Source organism: Oncorhynchus kisutch, linkage group LG24 (genome assembly GCF_002021735.2).
Source record: "Oncorhynchus kisutch isolate 150728-3 linkage group LG24, Okis_V2, whole genome shotgun sequence".
NCBI classification, from domain to species: domain Eukaryota; kingdom Metazoa; phylum Chordata; class Actinopteri; order Salmoniformes; family Salmonidae; genus Oncorhynchus; species Oncorhynchus kisutch.
Window position 1 is genome coordinate 38,889,406 of NC_034197.2, and position 20,415 is coordinate 38,909,820.

The 20,415-nt window shown below is 45.0% G+C and overlaps 1 protein-coding gene across 2 annotated transcripts in view; it reads right to left on the bottom strand.

The window, feature by feature from the left end:
* Positions 1 to 19,268, bottom strand: part of LOC109869099 (copine-5-like) — a 173,829-nt gene extending 154,561 nt beyond the window's left edge. The window contains exon 1 of one of the 2 annotated variants that reach the window (XM_031804051.1): positions 18,812 to 19,268. In XM_031804051.1, the coding sequence (XP_031659911.1) occupies positions 18,812 to 18,921 (110 nt within the window). In that variant the 5' untranslated portion in view covers positions 18,922 to 19,268. The remainder of the gene's footprint in view (positions 1 to 18,811) is intronic. The other variant, XM_031804050.1, reaches the window with a different exon arrangement.
* Between the last annotated feature and the right edge of the window lie 1,147 nt (positions 19,269 to 20,415).

Genomic DNA, 20,415 nt, shown 5'->3' on the forward strand with positions numbered 1-20,415 from the left:
CGCTATGCAATCTGGTTTCAGAGATGGTCATGGTTGCACCTCAGCCACGCTCAAGGTCCTAAACGATATCTTAAACGCCCTCGATGAGAAACAAAACCGTGCAGCCATATTCATTGACCTGGCCATGGCTTTCGACTCTGTCAATCACCACATCCTCATCGACAGACTCAATAGCCTTGGTTTCTCAAATGATTGCCTCGCCTGGTTCACCAACTACTTCTCTGATAGAGTTCAGTGTGTCAAATCGGAGGGCCTATTGTCCGGGCCTCTGGCAGTCTCTATGGGGGTGCCACAGGGTTCAATTCTTGGACCGACTCTCTTCTCTGTATACATCAATGATGTCGCTCTTGCTGCTGGTGAGTCTCTGATCCACCTCTACGCAGATGACACCATTCTGTATACTTCTAGCCCTTCTTTGGACACTGTGGTAACAACCCTCCAGGCGAGCTTCAATGCCATACAACTCTCCTTCCGTAGCCTCCAAATGCGCTTAAATACAAGTAAAACTAAATGCATGCTCTTCAACCGATCGCTGCCTGCACCTGCCCGCCTGTCCAACATCACTACTCTGGACGGTTCTGACTTAGAATATGTGGACAACTACAAATACCTAGGTGTCTGGTTAGACTGTAAACTCTCCTTCCAGACTCACATCAAACATCTCCAATCCAAAGTTAAATCTAGAATTGGCTTCCTATTTCACAACAAAGCATCCTTCACTCATGCTGCCAAACATACCCTTGTAAAACTGACCATCCTAACGATCCTCGACTTCAGCGATGTCATTTACAAAATAGCCTCCAATACCCTACTCAGTAAATTGGATGCAGTCTATCAGAGTGCCATCCATTTTGTCACCAAAGCCCCATATACTAACCACCACTGTGACCTGTACGCTCTCGTTGGCTGGCCCTCGCTTCATACTCGTTGCCAAACCCACTAGCTCCAGGTCTCTACAAGACCCTGCTAGGTAAAGTCCCCCTTAGCTCGCTGGTCACCATAGCATCACACACCTGTAGCATGCGCTCCAGCAGGTGTATCTCTCTGGTCACCCCCATAACCAATTCTTCATTTGGCTGCCTCTCCATCCAGTTCTCTGCTGCCAATGACTGGAACGAACTACAAAAATCTCTGAAACTGGAAACTATTCTCCCTCACTAACTTTAAGCACCAGCTGCCAGAGCAGAGAAAACAGCAGAGGGAGCACCCCCCTATCCACATCGACGGGACAGCAGTGGAGAGGGTAGTAAGTTTGAAGTTCCTCTGCGTACACATCACGGACAAACTGAATTGGTCCACCCACACAGATAGCGTTGTGAAGAAGGCGCAGCAGTGCCTCTTCAACCTCAGGAGGCTGAAGAAATCCGGCTTGTCACCAAAAGCACTCACAAACTTCTACAGATGCACAATCAAGAGCATCCTGTCGGGCTGTATCACCGCCTGGTACTTTATCTTGGCCAGGTCGCAATTGTAAATGAGAACTTGTTCTCAACTTGCCTACCTGGTTAAATAAAGGTGAAATAAAATAAATAAATAAAATAATGGGGGTACCCCAATTTGTTATGGGAAACCCGAGCAACCCCTGTTAACGTGTAAATGAAACCATGCAAGTGGAGTGACATTGGAGTGACATAAACAGAGTGATTACATCCATATCGAATTCCAATTCCCCTGGTGCCAAATGTTTTTGACATATCAAGCAACAGAAGCACACATCGTAATCATTCTGATACTTTCATTACCCCATCCCTCCTTTCCAAATCCATCCATGATGCCCCCCTTCTACACCCCGTACCTCCCTATCTCTCCCACCTTCCTCCCATTCCCTCCCTCCTCCTTCCCTCCTCCCCTCCACTCCTCTATTCTCCCTCCTCTCCTCTCCACCCCTCCCTCCCTGCCCCCTCTCAATCCCTCCCTCCCTCATCTCCCTCCTCTCCATGCTCTCCCTCCCTCTCTCCTTTCCTCTCCCTTTTCTCCTTCCTTCCCTCCCTCCCTCCTTCCTCCATTCTCCTCTCTCGCGTCTCCTTTCCTCCTCTCCTCTCCCTCTTCTCCCTCCCTCCCTGCCCTTCTCTCCCTCCCTCCCAGCCCCTCTCTCCCTCCCTCCCACCCTCTCTCCTCTCCCTACCTCCTCTCCCTACCTCCTCTCCCTCCATCTCTCCTCCCCATCCCATCCTCCTCTCCATGCCCTCCCTCCATCTCTGCTCTCTACTCTCCCTCCCTCTCTCTCTCTCCCTCCCTCCCTCCCTGTTTCTCCCTGGTCCCAGTACATTGATTCCTAGGGACATTTAGGCTCAGAAGCGGAAGAAACATACGACAGGTCCCTGTTTGCTCCTGGAGAACAGCAATCTATGGTCTCAAACACAAGGCCCAGGGGATCCACACACCATGCACACACACACACTCACCATACACACATGCACACACACTCACCATGCACACACACACTCACCATACACACACCATACACACATGCACACACACACTCACCATACACACATGCACACACCATACACACACTCACCATACACACACTCACCATACACACAAATGCACACACACTCACCATACACACATGCACACACAATACACACACACTCACCATACACACACTCACCATATACACATGCACACACCATACACACATGCATGCACACACACACACACTTCACAACCATTTCTCACAAGTCTATCTGTTGTGATTAAACTTATGTTATCTTCTCAGGAGGTAATCAATCCCATGGGACCCCAGTGTGCCTCGGGACACCTACACACACACACACACACACACACACACACAAACCACAGCTGTTGATTGGCCTAATTATACTCTAACCAATCTACCCCAAAATATTAGATCAAATGATTGGGGCCAGCAGAAGGCATGATAGCCGGAGGGAATGGGGGTTGGGGGCTGGAGGTCATCGAGGTTGGGGGACAGCAGAGGGCATGGGGGTTTGGGGCCAGAGAGCATGGGGGTTGGGGTCCAGCAGAGGGCATGGGGGTTTGGGGCCAGAGAGCATTGGGTTTGGGCTCCAGCAGAGGGCATGGGGGTTTGGGGCCAGAGAGTATGGGGGTTGGGGTCCAGCAGAGGGCATGGGGGTTTGGGGCCAGAGAGCATTGGGTTTGGGGTCCAGCAGAGGGCATGGGGGTTTGGGGCCAGAGAGCATTGGGTTTGGGCTCCAGCAGAGGGCATGGGGGTTTGGGGCCAGAGAGCATTGGGTTTGGGCTCCAGCAGAGGGCATGGGGGTTTGGGGCCAGAGAGCATGGGGGTTTGGGGCCAGACACAATGGGGGTTTGGGACCAGAGAGCATGGGGGTTGGGATCCAGCATGGGGGTTTGGGTCAAAAGCGGTAATGAGGGTTGGGGGCCACTCAATCTGGACAGAGGAGTGTAGATACAATAAACCTACCACCTCCATAGTAACAATTAATGACTCGCCGTGGGGTTTGATCTTTCCAAGGAGTAAAAAGGACATGTAAACAAAATTGACAAATAAGAAAAATACAAGCTTTTACCCTTCAGGGGGTTGGTGACATTTTGTCAGTGCTGTGTTTGCTCCACCTCTCTTGCAGAAGGCGGAAACACAACAGAGACAAGGCAGTGTTACTGTCAAGTGGTGATCTGGAGTCGCATTTCTTAAAATCCCTGTTTCCCTTAGGTCATTTTACACCGTTACACAGGACGGAGCTCCAAGGCTCTGTTCTACTGGCTGAGAAACACAGAGAGAAAACATCCTGCTGGATACAAGTTAGCTGCTAGGTAGGATACTACTGTGATTATCATTCCTGATAAAACAAAACAAACCACATACAGGAAACTAAACCATTAATAATTCAACAAAGACGCTCAACTAACAAGATGTTTAACTGACATACAAAACAACCTACCTACAGAGCTAACCACCTGAATTGATGGCCTCACAAAGCACCTCCCTCATTCCATTTGTTATCTGTCTAACCCTCAGTGCCAAAGAGACTGAATATAGACCGCTCCAATAGAAACACCAACTGGATGTGCGGACACTACTCCTAAGCTGCTCCAATAGAAATCCCTGAAACATCTCTTGGTTTAAAACCTCTATGACTGTCACTTTCTGACCTTAGTTCCTTTGTTTTGTCTTTGTTTTAGTATGGTCAGGGCGTGAGACTGCCCACCCCAACTATGTTTGTTTTTTCTATGTTGGTTTTTGAGTTTGGCCTGGTATGGTTCTCAATCAGAGGCAGGAGTCGTTAGCTGTCTCTGATTGAGAATCATACTTAGGTAGCCTTTTTCCATCTGTGTTTCGTTATTCAGTGTTCAGTTTTCATTAAATAAGATGAACACTTACCACGCCGCGCTTTGGTCCTCACCTTCTTCATACCGACGATCGTTACAATGACTGCACTGTATTCGTGCAGTGCTGTCTCTCTCACTGGGAGAGGAGAGGACACAGACAGCAAGGCAGTGACACAAACAGACCAATCCAGTCTCAACAACTGCATTTTCAATGCTCTCATCTTAGGGTTGGGGTGCTCAGAGTGCAGGTTCTTTCAAATAGGAAGCTATGTCGGTTCTCTCTCTTCTCTCGCCGTCTTGGCACTGAATGTCTCTCTCTCTCCATTTCTCCCTACCTCTCTCTCTCTCTCTATCCTTCTCCCTCCATCTCTCTCTCTCTCTGCCTGTAGGGGTACAGTCAGTGCATCAGAGAAGAGCAGAGAGGAGCAGAGAAGCAATTCAATTCAATTTGTGTGGCAATCTGAGGCCTCTCAGACTTACTAAATCAATTACACACAATCCTTGTGCTGATGCTTCTTTTCTCTTCTCCTCTCTCACCCACACAAACCTAGCCCACGGCCATGTCTCTCACCAACACAAACCTAGCCCACGGCCATGTCTCTCACCAACACAAACCTAGCCCACGGCCATGTCTCTCACCAACACAAACCTAGCCCACGGCCATGTCTCTCACCAACACAAACCTAGCACCCTGAACATGTCTCTCACCAACACAAACCTAGCCCACGGCCATGTCTCTCACCAACACATACCTAGCACCCTGAACATGTCTCTCACCAACACAAACCTAGCACCCTGAACATGTCTCTCACCAACACAAACCTAGCACCCTGAACATGTCTCTCACCAACACAAACCTAGTCCCAGGCAATGTCTCTCATCCACACAAACCTAGCCCACGGTCATGTCTCTCACGAACACAAACCTAGCACCCTGAACATGTCTCTCACCAACACAAACCTAGTCCCAGGCAATGTCTCTCACCAACACAAAACTAGCCCCCGACCATGTCTCTCACCAACACAAACCTAGCCATGTCTCTCATCCAGACAAACCTAGCCATGTCTCTCATCCAGACAAACCCAGCCCCCGACCATGTCTCTCACCAACACAAACCTAACCCCGAGCGATGTCTCTCATCCACACAAACCCAGCACCCGACCATGTCTCTCACCAACACAAACCTAGCACCCTGAACATGTCTCTCACCAACACAAACTAGTCCCAGGCAAAGTCTCTCATCCACACAAACCTAGTCCCAGGCAATGTCTCTCACAAACACAAACCTAGCCATGTCTCTCACCAACACAAACCCAGCCCCCGACCATGTCTCTCACCAACACAAACCCAGCCCCCGACCATGTCTCTCACCAACACAAAGCTAGCACCCAGACCATGTCTCTCACCAACACAAACCTAGCCCACGGCCATGTCTCTCACCAACACAAACCCAGCCCCCGACCATGTCTCTCACCAACACAAACCCAGCCCCCGACCATGTCTCTCACCAACACAAAGCTAGCACCCAGACCATGTCTCTGTATGTGTCACAAATTACACCCTATTATTCCATATACAGTGTACTTCTTTTGTCCAGGGCCCATAGACATGGCCGGTGGTTAGGTTTGTGTGGGCGAGAGAAATAGCGGTCCTTCTGGAAGGTTATCCCATCTCCATAGAGGAACTCTGACGCTCTGTCAGAGTGACCATCAGGTTCTTGGTCACCTCGCTGACCAAGACTCCTCTCCCCCGGTTGCTCAGTTTGGCCGGGCGGCCAGCTACAGGAAGAGTCTTAGTGGTTCCAAACTTCTTCCATTTAAGAATGGAGGCTACTGTGCTCTTGGGGACCTTTGATGCTGCAGACATTTTTTAATAACCTTCCCCAGATCGCTGCCTCGACACAATCCTGTCTCGGAACTCTACGGACAATTCCTTCAACCTCATGGCTTGGTTTTTGTTCTGACATGCACTGTCGACTCTGGGACCTTATATAGACAGGTGTGTGCCTTTCCAAATCATGTCCAATCAATTGAATTTACAACAGGAGGACTCCAATCAAGTTGGAGAAACATCTCAAGGATGATCAATGGAAACAGGATGCACCGGAGCTCAATTTCCAGTCTCGTAGCAAAGTGTCTGAATACTTATGTAAATAAGGTGTGTCTGTTATTTATTTATTTTACATTTAAAACATGTCTAAAAACCTGTTTTCGCTCTGTCATTATGGGGTATTGTGTGTAGATTGTATAGAAGGAAAAATTTATTTAAATCCATTTTAGATTAAGGCTGTATCATAAGAAAATGTGGAAAAAGTCAAGGGGTCTGAATACTTTCTGAATGCATTGTATAGGGATTAGGATGTCATTTGGGACCCACACCTTGTCTCTGCCTCAGTTTATTGGGCAGATACACATTAAAAACAAACCATAAAAGAACAGTGTTACTGTAAAACCTGGCTTTAGATAGTTTATATAAAACACAGTCAAAGGTTACAGTACTATAAATAATTAATGAAGGAAACTTGTGATGATTGGGTGGATTTCTCTGACTTCATTTGAATACTAAAAAAATACACCTAACGTTAAGCTGACTATTACACAGTCAAGTTGGATCGTTCTTTTGCAACCCCACCCCCCCAAAATAATAATAATAATAATAATAAAAAATCACCCTAGAGCAGCAGCTGTACTGTTGCACAGAAGCACTTAATAAAGGAAACAAAGACGGGTTGTGATTCGCTGGATGAGTCATTTCATTTGAATACCATTACACATTCAATTAACCAGACTACTACACATTCAATTAACCAGACTACTACACATTCAATTAACCAGACTACTACACATTCAATTAACCAGACCACTACACATTCAATTAACCAGACCACTACACATTCAATTAACCAGACTACTACACATTCAATTAACCAGACTACTACACATTCAATTAACCAGACCACTACACATTCAATTAACCAGACTACTACACATTCAATTAACCAGACTACTACACATTCAATTAACCAGACTACTACACATTCAATTAACCAGACCACTACACATTCAATTAACCAGACTACTACACATTCAATTAACCAGACCACTACACATTCAATTAACCAGACTACTACACATTCAATTAACCAGACTACTACACATTCAATTAACCAGACTACTACACATTCAATTAACCAGACTACTACACATTCAATTAACCAGACCATTACACATTCAATTAACCAGACTACTACACATTCAATTAACCAGACTACTACACATTCAATTAACCAGACTACTACACATTCAATTAACCAGACTACTACACATTCAATTAACCAGACTACTACACATTCAATTAACCAGACTACTACACATTCAATTAACCAGACTACTACACATTCAATTAACCAGACCACTACACATTCAATTAACCAGACTACTACACATTCAATTAACCAGACTACTACACATTCAATTAACCAGACTACTACACATTCAATTAACCAGACTACTACACATTCAATTAACCAGACTACTACACATTCAATTAACCAGACTACTACACATTCAATTAACCAGACCATTACACATTCAATTAACCAGACCATTACACATTCAATTAACCAGACCATTACACATTCAATTAAACAGACCATTACACATTCAATTAACCAGACTACTACACATTCAATTAACCAGACTACTACACATTCAATTAACCAGACTACTACACATTCAATTAACCAGACTACTACACATTCAATTAACCAGACTACTACACATTCAATTAACCAGACCAGTACACATTCAATTAACCAGACTACTACACATTCAATTAACCAGACCAGTACACATTCAATTAACCAGACTACTACACATTCAATTAACCAGACTACTACACATTCAATTAACCAGACTACTACACATTCAATTAACCAGACCATTACACATTCAATTAACCAGACCATTACACATTCAATTAACCAGACCATTACACATTCAATTAAACAGACCATTACACATTCAATTAACCAGACTACTACACATTCAATTAACCAGACTACTACACATTCAATTAACCAGACTACTACACATTCAATTAACCAGACTACTACACATTCAATTAACCAGACTACTACACATTCAATTAACCAGACCAGTACACATTCAATTAACCAGACTACTACACATTCAATTAACCAGACCAGTACACATTCAATTAACCAGACTACTACACATTCAATTAACCAGACTACTACACATTCAATTAACCAGACTACTACACATTCAATTAACCAGACCATTACACATTCAATTAACCAGACTACTACACATTCAATTAACCAGACTACTACACATTCAATTAACCAGACTACTACACATTCAATTAACCAGACTACTACACATTCAATTAACCAGACTACTACACATTCAATTAACCAGACTACTACACATTCAATTAACCAGACCACTACACATTCAATTAACCAGACTACTACACATTCAATTAACCAGACTACTACACATTCAATTAACCAGACCATTACACATTCAATTAACCAGACTACTACACATTCAATTAACCAGACCATTACACATTCAATTAACCAGACCATTACACATTCAATTAACCAGACTACTACACATTCAATTAACCAGACTATTACACATTCAATTAACCAGACTACTACACATTCAATTAACCAGACTACTAGACATTCAATTAACCAGACCACTACACATTCAATTAACCAGACCACTACACATTCAATTAACCAGACCACTACACATTCAATTAACCAGACCACTACACATTCAATTAACCAGACCACTACACATTCAATTAACCAGACTACTACACATTCAATTAACCAGACTACTACACATTCAATTAACCAGACTACTACACAATCAATTAACCAGACCACTACACATTCAATTAACCAGACTACTACACATTCAATTAACCAGACCACTAGACATTCAATTAACCAGACCGCTACACATTCAATTAACCAGACTGCTACACATTCAATTAAGCTGACTAATTGACATTCAATTAAGCTGACTAATTGACATTCAATTAAGCTGACTAATTGACATTCAATTAAGCTGACTAATTGACATTCAATTAAGCTGACTAATTGACATTCAATTAAGCTGACTAATTGACATTCAATTAAGCTGACTAATTGACATTCAATTAAGCTGACTAATTGACATTCAATTAAGCTGACTAATTGACATTCAATTAAGCTGACTAATTGACATTCAATTAAGCTGACTAATTGACATTCAATTAAGCTGACTAATTGACATTCAATTAAGCTGACTGACTATTACACATTTTATTAAGCTGCCTATTACACATTAAATTATGCGGACTATTTCAGAGTCAAGATGTTATTTTTTCAAACCAAACAACTTTCAGGAGGAGCCACTGTAGAAGTTATTTGAAGTAGTTATTTATTAGAACCAGCATGGCTACTATAGCATTCCGCAGTGATACGCCATCCCATCTGGTTTCTGCTTAGTATGACTATCATTTGTTTTTGAATAGGAAAATGACCCAACACACCTCCAGGTGTAAGAGATATTTGACCAAGAAAGAGAAAGAAAGTTTTCACAATCACCTGACCTCAACCCAATTGAGATGGTGTGGGATGAGTTGGACCGCAGAGTGAAGGAAAAGCTGCCAACAAGTGCTCAGCATATGTGGGAACTCCTTCAAGACTGTTGGAAAAGCATTCCAGGTGAAGCTGGTTGAGAGAATGCCAAGAGTGTGTATCTCAACCCAATTGAGATGGTTTGGGATGAGTTGGACCGCAGAGTGAAGGAAAAGCTGCCAACAAATGCTCAGCATATGTGGAAACTCCTCCAAGACTGTTGGAAAAGCATTCCAGGTGAAGCTGGTTGAGAGAATGCCAAGAGTGTGCAAAGCTATCATCAAGGCAATGGGTGGCTACTTTGACACATTTTTGCTTACCACATGATTCCATTTGTTTTAATTCATAGTTTTGTTGACTTAGATATTATTCTACAATGTAGAAAATAGTAAAAATAAAGAAAAACCCTGAAATGAGTAGCTGTGTCCAAACGTTTGACTGGTACTGTACATATTTATAAATATCTTCACATGGTGATGTTCCTATTAGTTAAAAACACTAAACAGTTTGTCCTTAAGGACAAAGGACATAAGGACTTAAGGACATTTGTGTCACGACTTCCGCCGAGGTTTGCTCTCCTGCCCGTTCGGGCGGTGCTCGGCGTTTCGTCGTCACCGTCCTACTAGCCACTACCGATCCCTTTTCGTGTATCTGTTGGTTTTGTCTGATTGGTTTCACCTGTGTGTTGTTTAGTTAATTAGTGTCTGTATATAATGTAGGTTGTCCCACCCTTGTTTTGTGCGGGATTGTTTATTTTGTCATTCATTTTCGTCTGTCGTGGTTTTCGTGTTTTCTTATTCTCCGGTTTGTCTGTTATCCTATGTTGGATCATTTCACCCTGTGTTTGTTTGGGTTGACCGTGTTTGTTTGTTTACCGGAGAATAAACTTCAAGATCGCATTTTGCTCTCTGCGCCTGATTCCACCCACCTTGATTAGACGTGACAATTTGACAAAGGGCTTTCTTAAATTGACAGTGTGCTTGTAGTGCCCTGATTTCTATAGATAAATTATTCCAGTCAGTTGGGCCGTTGTATCTGAAAGATCTCATTTTACCATTGCTGCTGTTTTCGGAAGCAGTAGTGTAAGTTCATTTATACATCTAAAAATAAAGTGGTTCCAATGCAGTTGTTTTCTGTTTGGGAGTGACAGTCAATTTAGTGATTCAGACATTGTTTAAAAATATATATATTATAATGGCATCCATGAATGACTCTGCATAGATTGTTTTAAATGCCATCTAAATCGCAAAAGAAAGTTATTGGGGTGTTTTGATAGAGGATGCCATCATAGTTTAGGATAGGAAGCAATAGTTGGATTACTAAGGTATTTCTAATCAATACAACAAAAGAGTTCTTAGACCTGTATAGTAAACTCAAGCTTAATAGTTTAAAAATATATATATAATCAATATGCTTTCCAAAATATAATTCAGAATCTATCCTTAAACAGCTGGATGTGAAATCAACTGAAATAAAGGTGGAGCTGGTGGTTCAGTGTAGCTCCAACAGCTTCTGCCACAGATGCTATACAAGCAAGGCTTTGTGAAAAGAAGAAAAAAATATGAATGAATGTCTCCCTGTAGTCTTGACTTGTATGGAGAAGTTAGTCTTTCTCTAGCGAGACAAACAAGAGAGACAACAGAACTACAGAGCCAGAGGGCTTTCGCACTGAAACAGTCAACCTCACTGTGTAATGCATGAGGGGTTGGAAGGAGAATAAACAACAAGATGAACGATGAGATCAACTAGCAAGACTAAAATAGATCTGCTGTTACTTCACACACACGCATGTATAAACACAGGTGAGAGTACACACACACACACGCTTGCAGTGTTTGAAAAAGTACCCAATAGTAATACTTGAGTAAAAGTATAGATACCTTTTGATAGAAAGTAAAGTCAGCCAGTTAAATACTACTTGAGTAAAAGTGGAAGTCAGCCAGTTAAATACTACTTGAGTAAAAGTATAGATACCTTTTAATAGAAAGTGACTCAAGTAAAAGTGGAAGTCAGCCAGTTAAATACTACTTGAGTAAAAGTGAAAGTCAGCCAGTTAAATACTACTTGAGTAAAAGTGGAAGTCAGCCAGTTAAATACTACTTGAGTAAAAGTCTAATGTTTTATAACTAGTCAAGTTAGTTAAGAACAATTTCTTATTTACAATGACAGAACAAGCTACCTAAGTATGGTTCTCAGAGACTACGATAGACAGCTGCCTCTGATTGAGAACCACACCCGGCCAAACCACAAAGAAATCCAAAGCAGAAAATGAACATAGAATGCCCACCCTAGTAACACCCTGGCCTAACCAAAATAGAGAATAAAAGCCTCTCTATGGCCAGGGCGTGATACTGTGGGGATGTTTTTCCATCAGCAGGGAAACTGGTCAGGATTGAAGGAATGATGGTTGGTGATAAATAAAGGGAAATTCTTGAAGGAAACCTGGTTCAGTCTTCCAGAGATTTGAGACTGGGACGGAGGTTCACCTTCCAGCAGGACAATTACCCTACGCATACTGCTAAAGCAACACTTGAGTGGTTTAAGGGGAAATATTTAAATGTCTTGGAATGGCCTTGTCAAAGCCCAGAATCAATTGAGAATTTGTGGTATGACTTAAAGATTGCTGTACACCAGCGGAATCCATCCAACTTGAAGGAGCTGGCCCAGTTTTGCCTTGAAGAATGGGCAAAAATCCCAGTGGATAGATGTGCCAAGCTTATAGAGACATACCCCAAGAGACTTGCAGCTGTAATTGCTGCGAAAGGTGGCTCTACAAAGTATTGACTTTGAGGGGGTGAATAGTTAAGCATGCTCAAGTTCTCTTTTTTTGTCTTATTTCTAGTTTGTTTCACAATAAATAATATTTTGCATCTTCAAAGTGGTAGGCATGTTGTGTAAATCAAGTGATACAAACCAACAAAAAAATATATATTTTAATTCCAGGTTAGGCAACAAAATAGGAAAAAAGCAAAGGGGTTCGCAAGCCACTGAAGTACTTTAAAGTGTTTTCACTTAAGTACTTTACACCACTGCACGTATGCATAAACATGGGTGAGAGTACACACACACACACACACACACACACGCTTGCACATACACACGCACACACACACACACACACTGACACAAGCGCGTAGCTTACACTTGTCAGGAACACACACATTCACAAATACACACATTTATCAAAGAGCCATCAAGCTGATATGACGTGTATATTGAGAATCCCATTACATACAGCATGAGTAGCAGCAACAGGTGTGGATGAATGCTGCATAATATAGATCAGAACACTCAGAGCTGCTTTGAGACTCTCTGTGTGAACTATTACAGCAGCCAAACCTCAGACCCTGACTGTGATAATACAAGCCTTTTTATAACTAATTATCCTTATCAGTGATTGAACTGCTCTTTATATACTGTAGTCAGCCAGTCAGTCAGACAGCCAGTCAGCAAGCCATTTAGCCAGCCAGTCAGCCAGCCATTTAGCCAGCCATTTAGCCAGCCAGTCAGCCAGCCAGTCAGTCAGCCATTTAGCCAGCCAGCCAGCCAGCCACTTAGCTAGCCAGTCAGTCAGCAAGCCATTTAGCCAACCAGTCAGACAGCCATTTAGCCAGCCAGTCAGCCAGCCAGTCAGTCGGCCATTTAGCCAGCCAGTCAGTCAGCCATTTAGACAGCCAGTCAGCAAGCCATTTAGCCAGCCAGCCATTTAGCCAGCGAGCCAGCCAGCCACTTAGCTAGCCAGTCAGTCAGCAAGCCATTTAGCCAGCCAGTCAGCCAGCCATTTAGCCAGCCATTTAGCCAGCCAGTCAGCCAGCCAGTCAGTCGACCATTTAGCCAGCCAGTCAGCCAGCCATTTAGACAGCCAGTCAGCCAGCCATTTAGCCAGCCAGTCAGCCAGCCATTTAGCCAGCCATTTAGCCAGCCAGTCAGCCAACCAGTCAGCCAGCCAGCCAGCCAGCCACTTAGCTAGCCAGTCAGTCAGCTAGCCAGTCAGCAAGCCATTTAGCCAGCCAGTCAGCCAGCCATTTACCCAGACAGTCAGCCATTTAGCCAGCCATTTAGTCAGCCAGTCAGCCAGCCAGTCAGTCGGCCATTTAGCCAGCCAGTCAGCCAGCCATTTAGCCAGCCATTTAGCCAGCCAGTCAGCCAGCCAGTCAGTCAGCCATTTAGCCAGCCAGCCACTTAGCTAGCCAGTCAGTCAGCTAGCCAGTCAGTCAGCCATTTAGTCAGCCAGTCAGCTAGCCAGCCAGCCATTTAGCCAGTCAGTCAGCCATTTAGCCAGCCATTTAGCCAGTCAGTCAGCCATTTAGCCAGCCAGTCAGCCAGAGAGCCAGCCAGTCAGCCAGTCAGCTAGTCAGTCAGAAGAGTTTTCTATTCAACTCCAGGTCTCTACCACTGATCTTGTAAACTCAGGGAAAAAAAGAAACGTCCCTTTTTCAGGACACTGTCTTTCAAAGATAATTCGTAAAAATCCAAATAACTTCACAGATCTTGATTGTAAAGGGTTTAAACACTGCTTCCCATGCTTGTTCAATGAACCATAAACAATTAATGAACATGCACCTGTGGAACGGTCGTTAAGACACTAACAGCTTACAGACGGTAGGCAAATAAGGTCACAGTTATGAAAACTTAGGACACTAAAGAGGCCTTTCTACTGACTCTGAAAAACACCAAAAGAAAGATGCCCAGGGTCCCTGCCTACTCATCTGTGTGAATGTGCCTTAGGCATGCTGCAAGGAGGCATGAGGACTGCAGATGTGGCTAGGGCAATAAATGCAATGTACATACTGTGAGATGCCTAAGACAGCGCTACAGGGAGACAGGACAGACAGCTGAAAGAATGAGCGTTCCACCGAGGCCTGTACTCTGGAGCGGGATCGGGGTCTGTCATGGTCTGGGCGGTCTGGGGCGGTGTGTCACAGCATCATTGGACTGAGCTTGTTGTCATTCCAGGCAATCTCAACGCTGTGTGTTACAGGGAAGACATACTCCTCCTTCATGTGGTACCCTTCCTGCAGGCTCATCCTGACATGACCCTCCAGCATGACAATGCCACCAGCCATACTGCTCATTCTGTGCATGATTTCCTGCAAGCAGGAATGTCAGTGTTCTGCCATGGCCAGCGAGGAGCCCTGATCTCAATTCCATTGAGCACATCTGGGACCTGTTGGATCGGAGGGTGGGGGCTAGGGCCATTCACCCCAGAAATGTCTGGGGACTTGAAGGTGCCTTGGTGGAAGAGTGGGTAACATCTCACAGCAAGAACTGTCAAATCTGGTGCAGTCCATGAGGAGGAGATGCACTGCAGTACTTAATGCAGCTGGTGGCCACGCCAGATACTGACTGTTACTTTAGATTTTGACCCCCCTCCCTTTGTTCAGGAACACATTATTCCATTTCTGTTAGTCACATGTTGGAACTTGTTCAGTTTATGTCTCAGTTGTTGAATCTTGTTATGTTCATGCAAATATTTACACATGTTAAGTTTGCTGAAATTAAACGCAGTTGACAGTGAGAGGACGTTTCTTTTTTTGCTGAGTTGATGTAATTTCAGATATTTATGATGGCAATTATTCTGTGCTCAGATATTTATGATGACAGTTATTCAGATATTGTCACACCCTGATCTGTTTCACCTGTCATTGTGCTCGTCTCTACCCCCCTCCAAGTGTCACTGATCTTACCCATCATCCACAGTGTATTTATACCTGTGTTCTCTGTTTGTCTGTTGCCAGTTAGTTGATGTTTTTCCTGTTTTCTAGTTGCCCCAGTTTTGACCATTCTGCCTGCCCTGACCCTGAGCCTGCCTGCCGTTCTGTACCTTTTCACACCACCCTGGATTACTGACCTCTGCTTGACCTGACCCTGTCATTTTCCTGCCCCCCTGTTTTTGTAATAAACTTTTGTTACTTCAAAACTGTCTGTATCTGGGTCTTCACCTGAGCCTTGACAGATATTTATGATGGCATTTATTCTGAGTTCAGATATTTATGATGGCATTTATTCTGAGTTCAGATATTTATGATGGCATTTATTCTGAGTTCAGATATTTAGGATGGCAGTTATTTTGCCAATTTAGGAGTGTGTGGTGAAACGTCAATGACCAATTAATTGCACTTCTTGGAGAAGAATATATGAGGGCGCTTGATAGTTTGGCATGTTTGGTTATTTTTGTATATTTGTATATGATTGATGTTGTACTAAACAGCCATATCAATTTCATCTAGTTAATAGAAAGTTGTTATTCCTAAGTGTGTATGTGTGTGGGTGGGTGGGTGTCTGTGTGGGTGGGTGGGTGTCTGTGTGGGTGGGTGGGTGGGTGTCTGTGTGGGTGGGTGGGTGTCTGTGTGTGTGTGTGGGTGGGTGAGTGTGTGTGTGGGTGGGTGGGTGAGTGTGTGTGTGGGTGGGTGAGTGTGTGTGTGTGTGGGTGGGTGAGTGTGTGTGTGTGTGGGTGGGGGTGTGGGTGGGTGGGTGAGTGTGTGTGTGTGTGGGTGGGGGTGTGGGTGGGTGGGTGGGTGGGTGTCTGTGTGTGTGGGTGGGTGAGTGTGTGTGTGTGTGGGTGGGTGGGTGTGGGTGGGGGTGGGGGTGGGGGTGTGTGTGGGTGTGTGTGTGGGTGGGTGGGTGTGGGTGGGGGTGTGGGTGGGGGTGGGGGTGTGGGTGGGTGGGTGGGTGGGTGTCTGTGTGGGTGGGTGGGGGTGTGGGTGTGGGTGGGTGTGTGTGTGGGTGGGTGGGTGTGGGTGGGGGTGTGGGTGGGGGTGGGGGTGTGGGTGGGTGGGTGGGTGGGTGTCTGTGTGGGTGGGTGGGGGTGTGGGTGTGTGTGTGGGTGGGTGGGTGGGTGGGTGTGTGGGTGTGCGTGCGTGCGTGTGGGTGTGTGTATGTCGATGTGTGGGTGGGTGTGGGTGGGTGTGGGTGTGTGTATCTGTGTGGGTGTCGGTGTGTGGGTGTGCGTGTGGGTGTGTGTATGTGTGTGAGTGTCGGTGTGTGGGTGGGTGTGGGTGGGTGTGGGTGTGTGTATCTGTGTGGGTGTCGGTGGGGGTGTGGGTGTGGGTGGGGGTGGGGGTGGGGGTGTGGGTGGGTGGGTGTCTGTGTGGGTGGGTGGGGGTGTGGGTGTGTGTGTGTGTGTGTGGGTGGGTGGGTGGGTGGGTGGGTGTGTGGGTGGGTGTGTGGGTGTGCGTGCGTGCGTGCGTGTGGGTGTGTGTATGTCGATGTGTGGGTGGGTGTGGGTGTGTGTATCTGTGTGGGTGTCGGTGTGTGGGTGTGCGTGTGGGTGTGTGTATGTGTGTGAGTGTCGGTGTGTGGGTGGGTGTGGGTGGGTGTGGGTGTGTGTATCTGTGTGGGTGTCGGTGTGTGGGTGTGTGGGTGTGGGTGGGTGTGTGTATGTGGGTGGGTGGGTGTGGGTGGGTGGGTGTATGTGTGTGGGTTTCGGTGGGTGTGGGTGTGCGTGTGTAAGCAGCTCCAAGGGAACAGACCATAAGCAGCATCAAAGCAAAGCCTCTGATCAATCTCTCTCCTCCTTCAGGTCCGATGACATCATATTAATTTCTGATAGCTCTGTGAAAAACACATTAACTGGCAGCCTTGAGAAAACTGCAGGCTGTGTCCTTTAAGTTACAACGAGGAATAGCCAACACAACATGGATGTGATGGCCTCTGTCAGAGGGAGAGAGAGAGGTGTGGATAGAGAGAGAAAAAAGGAGGGAGGGAGATAGAGAGTAAGAGAGATAGAGAGAGAATGTAGGGAGATAGCGAGAGAAAGGAGGAAGGGAGAGAGTGAGATAGAGAGTGAGAGAGAGAGAAAGGAGGGAGATTCAGAGTGAGAGGGAGTGATAGAGAGAGAAAGGAAGGAGGGAGATAGAGAATGAGAAAAAGTGAGAGAAAGGAGGGAGATAGAGAACAAGAGAGATAGAGAGGGAAAGGAGGGAGATAGAGAGTGAAAGGTAGCGAGAGAAAGGAGGGAGATAGAGAGCAAGGGAGATAGAGTACAAAACTGCTCCAGTAGCACCAATCACCAGACTTCACATTAGCAGTAGAACCATTGTATCAGATTTGAGTGTCATCTTCAGATGGACTCAAAGAGACACGAAGAAACATGTTAACAGGCTTTGTTTGATCATCTGTTTATGTTCCACTTCCCTGACCTCTTAATGGAAATTGACGACTGAAACCAATACAGGAACAGTCGAATTAGGGTACAGTAGCCCATACTTTTACAATGAACCTGGTCAAATGTTATCGGCTTGACGGCTCTATTGTCCTTCCAAGAACCCCACCCCGATCCAATCCACAACATTATCGTGCGGCACAGTGATCGTCACTGGTTGGGGGAAAGACTCGGCTACATGTAGGCTATTCATCCTCTACATTTCACTGCAGGCACCAAAGCATTGATCAAAGGAACTTCTACCCCCGCGCCAACAAACTCAATATCAACTGTGGCACAAGACCGTTTTATTCACAGGATGGAAACGTTGCGCAGCAAGAGCTTGGGGAAGAGGATTTAAGCACCCACCCCAAGTAGTCCCTACCCTTTTAACATAATATTAGGAAAATCGATTCAAAAAGTTAGACATGACATTTCCACATTAACCACAACACAGAAAGCAGGTTTCTATAGCCAACCGCTGTCCTCCTTGCGCATCAGAAAAGCAAACTAGAGGCTTCTTGATGAAATGTCAGACCGTTACAATACTCATTGAATAACCCATCTAACTGTAATTGTCAATGAATTGCATCATTACAATGAAATATAGCCTATCAACTCTCCTGAACGCGGAACTGCAGTGCCCTGCCCCGTATTTTCCAAAGCGCAATGGACCTATCCAAAGTCTGTGAGAGAGACAGAGTAATCAGCTGGCTCAGTGAGTTTACCTGCATGACACTGTGATCTCCACTTTGGTTGCCGGGATTTTTCCCGCAATGGGATCGAAGTCACACACCGCAGCCATGCTATCCAGCTTGTCCATTACGTCTCCCTCCATACGCGCGGGAGACCCGGGACAACTCCCCTGTTCACTCAGCCTGACCGGGTGCAAGTCTCTCTCTCGAGCGTTTCACCAATTCTCACGCGGTCCCTAAACCAGGCGCGAGTCCGCAGCGAGCTTTCCACTGAGAACAGAGGAACCAACCGTCAGTGGATGAGCAGATGAGAACAGGAGATCCGAAGTTCAGCCAAATCGGTTAAGTGCTCTCCATTCGATATATACACCACTATACAGAAAGCTCGTATCTAATGGAAACGCGAAGTAACTGTAGGCCAATTGATTTATAATGGTGCAGTTCAAACGAAGTCACAGTGTGCTCTTCTCTCTCTGTCTTCAGGCAGAGTAAGTGATATCTACTGGCGAGCTTTTGAAAAAGTAAAATCTCACAACGAACAACTCCACCCCTTTCTGCATTCTTTCACATTGGCTACTGCCTGAAGGCAAGTGCGACTGGCTGACTGACAAACTAACTGAATGACTGAGTAACTGACTGACTGCCACACAGTGCGGAATCACTGTATTGATTAAGGATCATTATAACGCTCCAAATTATTTATCGTGGCTATTAACATCAACAGCTAACTATCGGACACAAATTAATGGATTAGCCCTGTAATAATTAGACCATCTTAAAAGTGATATTAGTATTCGAACTGTGTAGACTAAAAGTCACTTTTTACCCAAGAATTTTAAACGGAAGTGAACAAAGATATGACCTATTTCCCTAAATGTATTAAACAGATTTACAATCAAGATAAATCAATTAGTCCAAGTCCGACAAGGCTAATGCTAAGATTAACAAATTGACGCAGAACAGTGATTGAATGCATTATTGAACGTGCTGTGCATATTTTATACAAGATACATAGCCTATTCTTAATCAATGTTAAATCAATCCTGCCCTGCCTTTCTGAAGTCTTCGAAAGCCAAGTTAACAAACAGATCACCGACCGTTTCTTCTCCCTATGCAATCTGGTTTCGGAGATTTCTCCTGGGTGCACCTCAGCCACGCTCAAAAATCAAATCAAATCAAATGTATTTATATAGTGCTTGTACATCAGCTGATGTCTCAAAGTGCTGTACAGAAACCCAGCCTAAAACCCCAAACAGCAAGCAATGCAGGTGTAGAAGCACGGTGGCTAGGAAAAACTCCCTAGAAAGGCCAAAACCTAGGAAGAAACCTAGAGAGGAACCAGGCTATGTGGGGTGGCCAGTCCTCTTCTGGCTGTGCCGGGTGGAGATTATAACAGAACATGGCCAAGATGTTCAAATGTTCATAAATGACCAGCATGGTCAAATAATAGGTCCGGGACAGGTAGCACGTCCGGTGAACAGTTCAGGATTCCATAGCCGCAGGCAGAACAGTTGAAACTGAAGCAGCAGCATGGCCAGGTGGACTGGGGACAGCAAGGAGTCATCATGCCAGGTAGTCCTGAGGCATGGTCCTAAGGCTCAGGTCCTCCGACATCAGATAAGACAGGAGAAGTACTC